The 12,797-nt window shown below is 43.7% G+C and overlaps 1 protein-coding gene across 4 annotated transcripts in view; it reads left to right on the top strand.

Annotated features, from left to right (window-relative positions):
- Positions 1-12,797, top strand: part of LOC121284021 (interleukin-6 receptor subunit beta-like) — a 173,355-nt gene that overhangs the window by 65,542 nt on the left and 95,016 nt on the right. For 3 of the 4 annotated variants that reach the window (XM_041198961.1, XM_041198952.1, XM_041198981.1), the window contains 2 exons: positions 2,009-2,159; positions 3,650-3,732. The exons of the other annotated variant lie outside the window; for it this stretch is intronic. In XM_041198961.1, the coding sequence (XP_041054895.1) occupies positions 2,009-2,159; positions 3,650-3,732 (234 nt within the window). The remainder of the gene's footprint in view (positions 1-2,008; positions 2,160-3,649; positions 3,733-12,797) is intronic. 4 annotated transcript variants of the gene reach the window in all.

Here is a 12,797-nt window from a genome sequence, read left to right as displayed (position 1 = left end):
GTTTAATGGTTTCCCAATGATTTTAAAACAATTTCCATATCTGTTGCATGGTTCCTGAGAGCTTTACATAGTGAATACTAGGTGAGTAGCTATGGAAGATACGTGGGGAGTTGGGGGAGGGGGGGGTGGTGGTGGCATAGAGGTGGCATGGGGAATATAAGAGAGCATGGGGTAATATGAGAGGGCACGAGGGATTCTGAGGATGCAGGGAGTGACATTGGGGAATGTAAGGTGACATCGGGTGGCATGGGGATGGGTGGGGATTGAGTGGGATGAAGGATGATTTAGATTTAGAGAGTCGGTAAACAATGTTGGGAGTTTGACTGCCATGTTGGAATACCAAAGCAGGCCTTCTAACCTGGCTGCCTCCACACCACATTCCTCACTAATTCCACTGCGGCTCGCAAAATGCACTATGAACCCGTGTAAAGACCACAGCCAGTGTTAATTGCTGTGTAAACCAAATCCCAGAGGGAAACTTGGCTTACAGGCCATACCCTTTTTTTGTATTCTGATAACGAGAAGAAGATCTCAGCAGAAAGAGGTCCAGTAACACTTTCAGGTTTTTAAAATAAAAAAAGTAATGGTTTTACAACAAGAAAGAAAAGAAAACTTAAGCACACCAGATTACAATTACACAATTAAGGTCAGTCATACAAAATGTTCCCCCAAAATTCTCTACTTAGTTAAACCCACAAGTAAACACCTTACAGGCAACACTCCCTCATAGATATTTAGATATGATATCCAGTAATATTACACAAGGCAAACTGCTGTAGCTTCAGTAAAGGTGTACCAAATGACTTTTACCCTCTTCCACTTTGTGGTGGAATTCACTTCAGAATAAAACTGCTTGCTGCAGCCCAAGACTCCCCAACAGCTCAACCAGCTCCAGCTATCTCCAGCTTAACAGCTCAATAACTCTCCAGCTTAACAGCTAAGAACCAGCTATCCACAGTAACTCTAATATACCTATTTTCCCTTTCATCTCAGTGCCATTGTTCTCATGCCCCTTTGAAACTTAAACCCTCCAAGTTGCCACCTTGTCTTTGCTTTTGGGTCAATAAAAATATAATATCCCCACTACTATCCCTACTACACTCCTGAACGGCCTTGGCAAGGTGGACGTCGAAAGGATGTTTCCTCTTGTGGGTGAGTCCAGAACTAGGGGGCACCGTTTTGAAATTAGGGGTCGCCCTTTTAGCACAGAGATGAGGAGAAATTTTTTTCTCAGAGGGTTGTGTGGCTTTGGAACTCTCCGCCTCAAAAGGTGGTGGAAACGGGGTCATTGAGTATTTTTAAGGCAGAGGTAGGTAGGTTCTTGTTAGGCAAGGGAATCAAAGGCTATCAGGGTTAGATGGGAATGTGGAAATCGAAACACAAGAAGATTAGCCATGATCTTATTGAATGGCGGAGCAGGCTCAAGGGGCTGAAAGCTCTGCTCGTGTTCCTATTTCTTGTGTTCTTATGTTCTTATTTACCTATGAACTCTTGCAAGTTGCAAACATTTTCCTTCTCACCTCTTACTCTCTTTTGGTATTCAAACAACTTCCCAACTTATCTAAAAATAAAAATGTTAGATCTAACCTATTTACTTGTGCCTCAACTGAACGCCTTTATCCTTTTCAGGTTTCCAAACTCCCAAACAACCTGACTCCTATCAAACTCTTGTCCAGCTTAATTGAATCACACACACACAGATACAGACATCTAGCCTTCTCTCCAGAATAACACAATATATCCCAAAATATTTTTTAAAAATCCATTCTCACACCCAACCTCTGTGTGAAAGGGTGAAAATCCATCATAAAGTGATACATGGGTCGGGTATACATTTTGAGAGCCATGAAAGTGCACAGGTTGGGTTTTGCCGAGCCCAGACAAAAATTTGGCACGAGGCCCATATATATTTTCAGAAAAGTTAATATTGATGTGATATTTTACACACTTAGATGCAGCTGTTTGGATTGTATATGACTAATTACATGTACCATTCACATTTTCTCAGGGAACAGAAGAAAAAATTAAAAACACGTCATTTGTAATTAAGAACCTCAAATTCCACACCAACTATACAGTTGCTGTGCGATGCATTGGTGAAGATCAGCCCTACTGGAGTGACTGGAGTTCAAAGAAAACTGGATTAACTTCTGAAGCTAGTATGTATTAAGACTTTGCCAAACATATTACTAGTTATGTTCAGGATTTTAAACGAAATTTTCAAACAAAGCACAGGAACAGAATTGTTGTTTCTTAAAGATGGGCCCAAAAATGAATTACTGACAAATCAAGCACTCCACTGCTATAAGCATATTTTCTTATCCGACTTTGTTACCCTCTGACACTGACCCTTAATTAGGTATGCAAAGTTTTGAATTGTAACAAAAATATTTCTCCAATGTTCTAAACTTTTCTACAATTTCCTTTCTTCTCTGAGCCTATTCTATTTAACACTGTCCATTCAGTTTTACGTTTGAGATGGCAGCAATATATGATTGCTTGTTAACATAATAATCCTGTAGAATTGGATAAGAAATTGGAAAACATCAAAGAAAAAGAGAGTGGACATGATTTCTAAGTAACTACAATTAGTGAAATGAAATCAAATAGTGAGATGAAAAGACTGACTTGCTGCATTAAAGTAAAACATGGAATAAATAGATTTACCAGGATAAAGCTTAATAGATAAAAGCAAAAAGTTTTGGATGCTGGAAATCCAAAACAGAAACAAAAATACCTGGAAAAACTCAGCAGGTCTGGTAGCATCTGTGGAGAGGAGCACAGTTAATGTTTCGAGTCTGAATGACCCTTCAACAGAACTAAGTAAAAATAGAAGAGAGGTGAAATATAAGCTGGTTTAAGGGGTGGGGAGGGGGCATGTGGTGTGGGACAAGTAGATCTGGATAGAGGGCCAGTGATAGGTGGAGATAACCAAAAGATGTCACAGACAAAAGGACAAAGAGGTGTTGAAGGTGGTGAAACTATCTGAAGGAATGTGCTAATTAAGGGTAGAAAGGACGAGCAAGGTAGTGGGGGTGGGGTGGGGGGAAGGAACCGAAATAGGCTAAAAGGTAGAGATAAATCAATGGGTGGAAATACATTTAAAAATAATAGAAAAGGTGGGAAAATGAAAAATCTATATAAGACCATAAGACCATAAGACATAGGAGCAGAAATTAGGCCATTCGGCCTATTGAGTCTGCTCCGCCATATTGGAAAAAACAAAAAGGAGGGGGAAAATCGGTGGGGATGGAGGAGAGAGTTCATGATCTAAAATTGTTGAACTCAATATTCAGTCCGGAAGGCTGTAAAGTGCCTAGTCGGAAGATGAGGTGCTGTTCCTCCAGTTTGCGTTGAGCTTCACTGGAACAATGCAGCAAGCCAAGGACGGACATGTGGGCATGAGAGCAGGGAGGAGTGTTGAAATGGCAAGCGACAGGGAGGTCTGGGAAATGCTTGCGGACAGACCGAAGGTGTTCTGCAAAGCGGTCACCCAGTCTGCGTTTGGTCTCTCCAATGTAGAGGAAACCGCATTGGGAGCAACGAATGCAGTAGACTAAGTCAGGCCTGCTGAGTTTTTCCAGGTATTTTTGTTTTTGTTAAAATTTAATAGAGTCCTTCTTTGTTTATTTTTCTCTCTTGTTTCCAGAGCCATCAAAACGACCAACCCTTTGGAGGCAGGTTAAACAACTTGATTCTCAGGGAAATAGAAAAGTACATCTTCTGTGGAAGGTAAATTGTTTCCAGAATTAAAACAGGCAATTGATTGTCAAAAGTAAAAGATAAATTTGGAGCAACAAATGTTTATTAACCCTTAGAGAATTTTGTTCATTTCCCTTCCAATTTTTGGCCCTCTTTTACCTTTAAGTGCTTTATCTCTGACTCTTCCCTTTGCTTCATGGCCACCTGGAGATAGGAATTTGTAAGGAATTCATCTCTCCTCCCCTTCTCCAACTTTATTGCATCTGCTCTAACAATGTCACATTACACACAGGAGTTTCAGAAATGTCTTCCTTTTTCCTCAGTTAAGGATTTTTCTCAATCTCAGGCTTATTTATGATGCTAAATTCCATCCCAGTTCCTGTACTTTGGCTCACACTCTAGCCCTCACTAGCCTCTGTATTCGATATTTCCAATGTAACCGTATCACTAAATACAGCATTCAAAAGGACTGTTCATCCTGTGATATCCTAGTCCAGGCTTCCATCATTCTTAACATCTAATCTCCCTCCTTGGAACCTTTATATCCCAGCGTAGTAGATACAATCCACCTGGTTCATTAATGTCCTTAAGGGAAGGAAATCTGCCACCTTTATCTGGTTTGGCCTACATGTCACTCCAGATGCACGGCAATGTGGCTGACTCTTAACTGCCCTCTGAAATGGCCTCAAAAGCCATTCAGTTCAAGGGACCTGGAGAGGGTGTGAGGGTGGTTGAAATATCAGCCAGAGGATGTGGAGGCCCTGCCAATCTTAATAGCAGGGGTCATTAACATATTGTAGGGTTGCCTCCCATCTGACAGCTGTTCAATGGGCAGCTTGGCTGGTGGATGGGAAGGAACACTGGGAGCAGGAGGTTGTAACCAGTGACTGTGGGGAATGGTCTCCAGCACTGGGAAGGAACAATCAGCACTGGACAGTGATCAGGAGGGCTGAGAGAAAGTTGGTGATCAGGAGGGCTGGGGGGCTAGGCTGAAGTTTGGAGTGGGGAAGGCCAAAGGCTTCCTTAGTTTGCTTGGGGGATGGTGGGGAGCATTCCTGTTCCTACTGGCCCAAAAGGAGTGATATAAGTAAAATCTACATTGATTGAATTTTGTCAGATTGAAGTATCCTGAAATTTTAACTCTGTTAACCCTGTGCTGTCCTTTGTGGGGGTGGGGGATGCAGTTAGGTATTAAAATTGAAACCCAAACATAGATTTGGGTGATAAAAACAAAAAAACTGTGGATGCTGGAACTCCAAGACAAAAACAGAATTACCTGGAAAAACTCAGCAGGTCTGGCAGCATCGGCGGAGAAGAAAAGAGTTGACGTTTCGAGTCCTCATGACCCTTCGACAGAACTTGAGTTCGAGTCCAAGAAAGAGTTGAAATATAAGCTGGTTTAAGGTGTGTGGGGTGGGGGGGCGGAGAGAGAGAGAGAGAGAGGTTGGGGGGGAGGTGTGGTTGTAGGGACAAACAAGCAGTGATAGAAGCAGATCATCAAAAGATGTCAACAACAATAGAACAAAAGAACACATAGGTGTTAAAGTTGGTGATATTATCTAAACGAATGTGCATTCGTTTAGATAATATCACCAACTTTAACACCTATGTGTCCTTTTGTTCTATTGTTGTTGACATCTTTTGATGATCTGCTTCTATCACTGCTTGTTTGTCCCTACAACCACCCCCCCCCTCCACTTCTCTCTCTCTCTCTCTCTCCACCCCCCCCCCCCCCCCCCCCCCCACACACACACACACACCTTAAACCAGCTTATATTTCAACTCTTTCTTGGACTCGAACTCAAGTTCTGTCGAAGGTTCATGAGGACTCGAAACGTCAACTCTTTTCTTCTCCGCCGATGCTGCCAGACCTGCTGAGTTTTTCCAGGTCATTCTGTTTTTGTTATAGATTTGGGTGATTGTTTATTAAATGCTCCCCAATCTGTACACAAACACGATCCTGAGTTCCCTGTCATTTACCACTTCAATTCCCCTTCTCACTTCCTGTCTCCCAGAGGAGAAGGGGCACCTGGAGGGAGTTCCGTGTGCCTTGTCCCCTTCTTGCCTAGCCACTGCTGCACTGAGCCCATGGCTGAAGCAATGGAACGCAGGTCAGAATACATTAGGGTTGAGTGCTCGATCTGCTGTCTATGGCAGTCACTACCCTCTCTATGGAGGAAGCCATGCACTCACATGCCTGAGCCATGGCTGAACTTGGTTTGCATGGACTCCCTCATCACCTATCATGTCCTTGCATGCTTCCTGTGTGCCCATGCACCAGTACTGGGTTGGATGCATTTGTACATTTACACCTGGCCATTCCAGCCATTCCAGCATCACTATCTGCAACTGCTCAGCCTCCCTCCTTTCCTGTATGCTGTAGTGCCTCCTCCTCTCAGTAATGAGAACCTTCATGTCTACAGCTCTACCTCTTGTCCTTGACCTCTCCCTCATGTTGTGGGTCTGTTTGTCCTGGATGACAAGCTGTAGAGTTAGTGACATGTCAAGGGATCCTAATCACCTTCTCTGCACGCATCTCCATCACACATATCCTGGCCCCTCAGTTGCACGTTGCATCCAAACATTCACATAATATAAGCCAAACTGCCACATGCTTTGGCCTCAATTGCCATGCCGTACTGAGGCTGTTCACACTCACAAATATAAATTCACTGATGACCCATCAAGAGACTCTTTTGTAAGATGTGACGCTGCATCTACCGTGGCAGATCAGAGCAGGTCGTTCACCCATTTCCTGCACTGGACTTGGGTTCTTCTATGGACCCCACAGTTGCTCACCACCTTTGCAATCTCTGTCCAGGCTGGCTTGGTCAGATGGGAGGGTCTTCTGTTGCCATCCATGGGAAAGAGAACCTCCTGCCTTTCCCTGATGGTCTGGGAGAGAACCTGCAGGGAGGCATTACTAAACTGTGGGGCTGGTCTCTGTCTAGCCTCAGACATTTGAGGGCATGGATGTGATTGGGAGTGAGGGTGGTGGGAATGACATGCAATAAAATAAGGTAAGGAGTGATGAGACAAAGGTTTTGTGGGAGGGCCGGGGAGGGGGTGGGGGGGCGTTGGTGATAAAGGATTCCAACAAGAAATGGAACAAAGTGCTGATAGAATGGAGGTGGACGGCAAAGTTGTGGCCATGATGAAGAGCCTCTCTTTTTTACCAGGAGGTTCAATAGGCTGCCCGTACTTGCTCCAGTGTCAGCTGACAGCGGGTTTCACCAATAAAAAGCTTCCCCCACCACAAGATTGCATGTGTCTTCCATGCCCACTGCTGGCACTTAAGTTTTAATCTGAATCGTGTGGGAGCCAGCTCCTGACACAAGAGCAGAAGAAATGTCGTGAACAGTGCACCACTGATAAAATACCATCCAATATTTTCTTTATGGGCAGGATTTTCAGTTTGGCATGTATGGGCGAGCGTCCCGACATCATCATGCACTTGCGCAATTTTTCGGTCGGCGAGTGCGCGCGAGAGTTGGCATTGCGCCTGCTGAGAATTAAGAGGCCTATTAAGGCCCTTAAGCTGGTAATCATGTTGAATTTTTCACTGCCCATCCAACCTTGCGGCTGGCGAGCGGGCGAATAGGCCTTTGCATTTTTTATGAAACCTCATCCATGGGCGGGATGAGGTTTCCAACAGTGAATAACAAAACAATAAACATCTGTTTAAACTTATTCTCAACATGTCCCTGTTCATGTGATAGAGTCACATGTGGGGACGTTTCCCTTATTTTTCAAATCTTTATTTTTCATTTTTAAATCCTCCAGCTCCCTGAGGCAGCTTTGTGCCTTCAGGGAGCTTTCAGCGAGCACATCCCTCGCGCTCCTCCTGCCCCCACCCCAGCAGCGCTGAGGCTCCCAGCATGCATTTCACGCTCACTGGCGGTTAATTGGCCAGCTGGCGTGAAATGGCAGTTGGGGCCCGATTGCGGGCAGAGGACCATTACGCAGCCGCTCCCGGGCCCGTCTGCCACACCTGCCCAATGAGGGGAAAATCCTCTCCTGTGTTTTTAGGAGTTTTTATTACAATTATTTAAAGTTCTTTAAAGTGTAATTTTGGATCTTCATAAAAATCTATAATTTAATTTATAAATGCCTGGTGGTACTGAAAAACCATTCGTCGCAAACTGCATGTAGAAAGTGAAAGTTGGTGCTACCTCTGTTATGACAGCTGGACTCACTGGCTAGATTTGGATCCTCAGAATCCAGTCATGCTCCTCCATTTACTGTTTTTGTTAAAGAAATGAGGCTGCAGATCTCTACAGTCCCTTGTGTGCTGTCAATTCACTATATCAGTACATCAAATGTTTGACCAACAATGATAATCTGGGTATTTTGCCGAGTTTATTGTGGAATGTAGAAACAGGAGTAGGACATTTAGTCCCACGAGCCTGTTCACTGAGATCATGGATCGTCTGCAGCATAACTTAATTAGCCTGCCTTTGCCCCAAATCTCTTAGTGCCTTTACCTAACAAAAATCTATCACCCTTCGTGTGAAAAGGTGTTTCCTAATTTCACTCCTGAAAGATCTGGCTCTAATTTTGTGTCTAAGCCCACTCATCCTGGCCTCCCCAAATAACAGAAATAGTTTCTCCCAATCAACCATATCTGTCCCCTCCTATTATCTTGCCAACTTTGATCAAATTGTCCCTTGACCTTCTGAATTCCAGGGAAATCAACCCTAGTTTGTTTCATCTCTCCTTGTAATTTAACCTTGGAGTCCAGGTATCATTTTGGTAAATCTACACTGCGCAATCTTCAAGGTCAATATATCCTTCTGAAGGTGTGATGCCCAGAGCTGCTCACAGTACTCTAAATGTGATCTAACCAGGGCTTTGTACAGTTGAAGCATGATTTCTACCCCCTTATATTCTAGTCCCCTAGATATAGGCCGGAATTTTCCACTCCCATTGGCAGTAGGCATCATGGTGGGTGTCTGTGGACAATATGGCGAGACGGCCAAAAATCGGTTTTACGCAGTCATGAAACCAGTTTGTGATTGTCCGCTCCACCGTCAATGCTGGGCTGCGTTTCCCACTGCCACACATCAGGAGCCTAACTTTAGCATCTCATTATAAGCCCTGTATGCTGGAATCACCCCGCCATGCTGGATCATATGGACACATCACGCCAGCGTGTTTCACAACTGTACGTAAGCGAAGTCACCTGGCGAGCTGCACTTCGCTTGGGACTTTGAGGCTTGTTTGCCTACTTTGCTTCATGATCATGGTCATCAGCACCACATTACTTTTAGGGGGGCACACAGGCATATCTATACCCACCAGACCCACTGTAAGGTCGGGTGGCTTTTCAACGGCTTCAGGGCTGGACTCGCTTAGGGGAGGGGGAGAAGTGACCTCAGGCAAGGGAAGAGGGCAAGGGCTGTACTGGGGGAAGGGGGTATCCCAGGGTGTGTGTGGTGGCATATGTTGATCTGTCCAAGTGGCCTCAAGATGCTGAGGGCTGAGGAGGCAGTCTCCAGAGGAGATGAGGCCAAGTGGAGATGTAAGGGTATGTGTGTGAGAAAGTGAGTGGTGATGTCCCTTAAGCTGGCAGTAAGTGAGATACCAGTGGATGTGTGATGGCCTTGTGAGTGTGACTTTAGAGTGATGAGATGGTTGCCCTACCCCTGGCAGCATGATGAGATCATTCATCCTCTTTCTGCACTGGATGGCCAACATCTTTTGTGCAGCATTGGCACTGACCGCCACTGCCACCACCTCCCAAGCCAGAGTGGTGAGATTGCTGGATTTCCTGCGGTCAGAATGGGGGTGGAGGACATCACAGCAGGCTTCCAAAAGGCATTCCAGTTTGGGTCACTGGAAGTTTCTTGGCTTTCAGGGCCATGTCTTCATTGGAGCAGTCCTGGGCTGTGAGCATTGAGAGCTGTGTGTACAACTGCAGTTTAGATATGGCACCCGATGTGAGGAAACAGTGTGGTAATGGTGTGGTAATAGTGTGGTGAGCTATTCAGAGGTTACTGCCAGCAAGATGAGTGTTTCCTGTGGCTGCATAATTAATGAGGTGGGAATTAGACAATACGGTGCGAAAAGCCGCCATTGCAGCCAGCAGGCAAAATTCTTTTTTCACACCCACAACTGCACTTACTGCAATTCTGGGATGATTCTGCCCATAGAAGCCAACATTTCATTAGCATTTTTGATTATTTCCTGTACCTGATCATGATATTTTAATGATCTGTGTACCTGGACCCCCAAATCTCTTTGGATCTCCTCTGTTTCTAGCTTTTTACCATTTAGAAAGTAACCTGTCCACAGTAGATGACCTCACACTTATCTACATTGAAATCCACTTAATCCATCGCACTTCGATCTACACTGCTTAAGATAACACCTATCTGTGTGTCATTAGCAATTGTGATATGTGGCTTTATATCCCATTATCTTAGTTGTCAATTAATACAGTGGATAGTCAAGGCCCAAATGCGCATTACTTTAATGGGCAAGTGTTGGATTCTAGTCACTAGTTTGGTTAGATTTACGGACTCAGGTTGCTCGCTTTTTTGGGGATGGCCGAGTTGCTACCATAGACAGAGTAGATCAGCAGACAGTTCTTAGGTAGAACACATTCTGTTTATTTACTAAGGAACTCAGCAGCTATATTTGTGTTCAACTCAAACCCTGTCCCCACATTACAGACTTCAACTATAAACCACTGACTACTCACTACTAAGGTAGCCCACACTACTCTGCTATTTAATACTAAGATCATGTGATCTTCCATTATAACATTCTTCTTAAAGGTATATTACACATCAGATTACCACATCCTTCCCCCTTTACTCAGAAATATATTTTATAGTTACAATTACAACTTTTCTCAAAATATCAAATTATTTACACAGATAAGTAATTTACAAATTCAGTCTTTCTGGGGGGTTTCCTTATGCATGTAGAAGGTCTCAGCTCTACAGCTTCAGCTACCTCCTTTTCTGAAGTTGTCTGAACACCCGGTTCTTCAGGGGGCACCTGCAAATCTGTTTCCTCAACTCTTCCAGGTGCAGCTGATCCTTCAGACACATTCGTAATCAGTTGAGTTCTTTCAACAGGAGACACCGACTTAGTCGTGAACGCTGGTGGAATCATTTCCTGATACTTTGTTTCTCTCCTCCTTATATGATCCACATTTCTCCATATAACTGGGTCTTCCACTTTCACGTGGTAAGAAAGAGGTCCAGTCACTGCACTTATTTTACCCAATAACCACTTGGGTCCTTCTCCAAAATTCTTCACATATACTGTCTCTCCTATGGTAAACTTCCTGACATGACTATGCCAGTCATGTCCAGTTTTCTGACCTCCCTGACCCCTTTGCACCTTCCCCCCTAAATTTGGCGTTACTAAACTCAATCTCGTGCTGAGACGGTCTTTCATCAACAATTCCGCAGGTGTGACACCTGTTGTTGCATGAGTGGTGGTTCTATAATGGAAAAGAAAACGTGCTAGCTGGGTCGCTATGGAATCTCCAGTTAATTTCTTCAAGCTAGCCTTGAACGTTTGAACTGCTCTCTTTGCCAGTCCATTTGAAGAAGGGTGGTACGGTGAAGTTTTTACATGAATGATACTACAGAGGCTGGTAAACCACTGAACCTCAGCACTCGTAAATACCGTGCCATTATCTGATATGAGCACTTTTGGTAGTCCGTTGATGGTGAAACTTTGATGTAACTTGTCATTGGAACAGAAGATGTTGGTGACTTCACCTCATATATGTCCATCTATTTTGAGTGTACATCAACAATAAGCAGAAACATTGTTCCCATAAAAGATCCCACATAGTCAGTGTACAATGGCACCCATGGCCTCCCTGGCCACTCCCAAGGATGTAACGGAGCTGTTGGAGGTAACTTTTGCTGTTGCTGACACTGCATACAACTTCTCACTAAGCTTTCTTTTTCTCCATCCATCCCAGGCCACCATAGGTAGCTACATGCTATGGTTTTCATTTGGAAATATGGCTTCATTTCATTGGATTCCTGCTCGTGTGACCAACCATCAAGAACTTGTTCACATACTTTGGATAAGACTGGGTGTTCACTTGTCCAATCTCTGATCTGTCTAGCACATACCAGTGTTGAATATAAGAAATTCAATAATACAACTAGTTCTTGAGTGACTAAGATGTATCTTTGAAGTAGCTCAGGTAGCCCACTGGCTCTTAGTTGGAAGATTTCAGTCCATTCCAATTTAATTTCCTTCAGCTAGTTTCATTTCGCCTGTTACCACCATCAAAGGTAGTTTTACCGATTGGCTTCCATACTATACAGTAACCTTGCTTATGCCTTGGAGTTTGGTGTCTTCTCCCGCATAAGCTTTCAATTTGGCATCTGTTCCTTCCAAATTTAATTTACGTTCCCCATAATTCAAATATTTGAAAGTATGTTCATCAATTACCATAGTGGAAGCTCCTATGTCCACCTCCATTCTAATAGGTCTATTGTTCATTCTAGCTGTTACATAGATTGGTTCTGTTTTTCCAACCTTCAAATTATACAACAAAAAAGTATCTGAATCTGTTACTTCAGGCTCTTCTACGTTGTGGATCTCATGGGGTTTTTTTTTGTTTGAAAGTCTGCCTGGTTCTATCCTTGCAATGTCTCATGTGGTGTCTATTTCAATGAGAGTAAAACGTACAATTTTTTTAAACTTCCACTCATTACAAGGTTATCTGCTTCTACTTCTGTTACCATTATTCCATGTTTTAGCTGATAAGTAATTTATTTTAATTTGTCTGCTAGCGGTGGCTGCTTCCCGATTCTCAGCAGAGCTGAGCATTTTTGCCCCCTTTTTGGATGGGGCTTCCCACCCAACGTGGAGGACAGCACCATTTTGCACTCCCTGTCTGGCTTTTGAATCCCTTACTGTGCTTTCCATGACCTGTGCTATCTCCAGCGCCTTCTTAAAATCCAAATTTGTTTTGGACAGTAATCTCTTCTGAACCGTATCTTAATTTACACTGCACACCAAACGATCTCTAAGCATATCATTTATAAATGTACCAAACTTGCAATGTTCCGTTAACTGTTCCAGACTTGCCACATAACAAGAAACTGTCTTCT

The sequence above is a fragment of the Carcharodon carcharias genome, chromosome 1 (genome assembly GCF_017639515.1).
Source record: "Carcharodon carcharias isolate sCarCar2 chromosome 1, sCarCar2.pri, whole genome shotgun sequence".
NCBI lineage: Eukaryota > Metazoa > Chordata > Chondrichthyes > Lamniformes > Lamnidae > Carcharodon > Carcharodon carcharias.
This window is presented reverse-complemented; position numbering and strand designations above follow the sequence as displayed.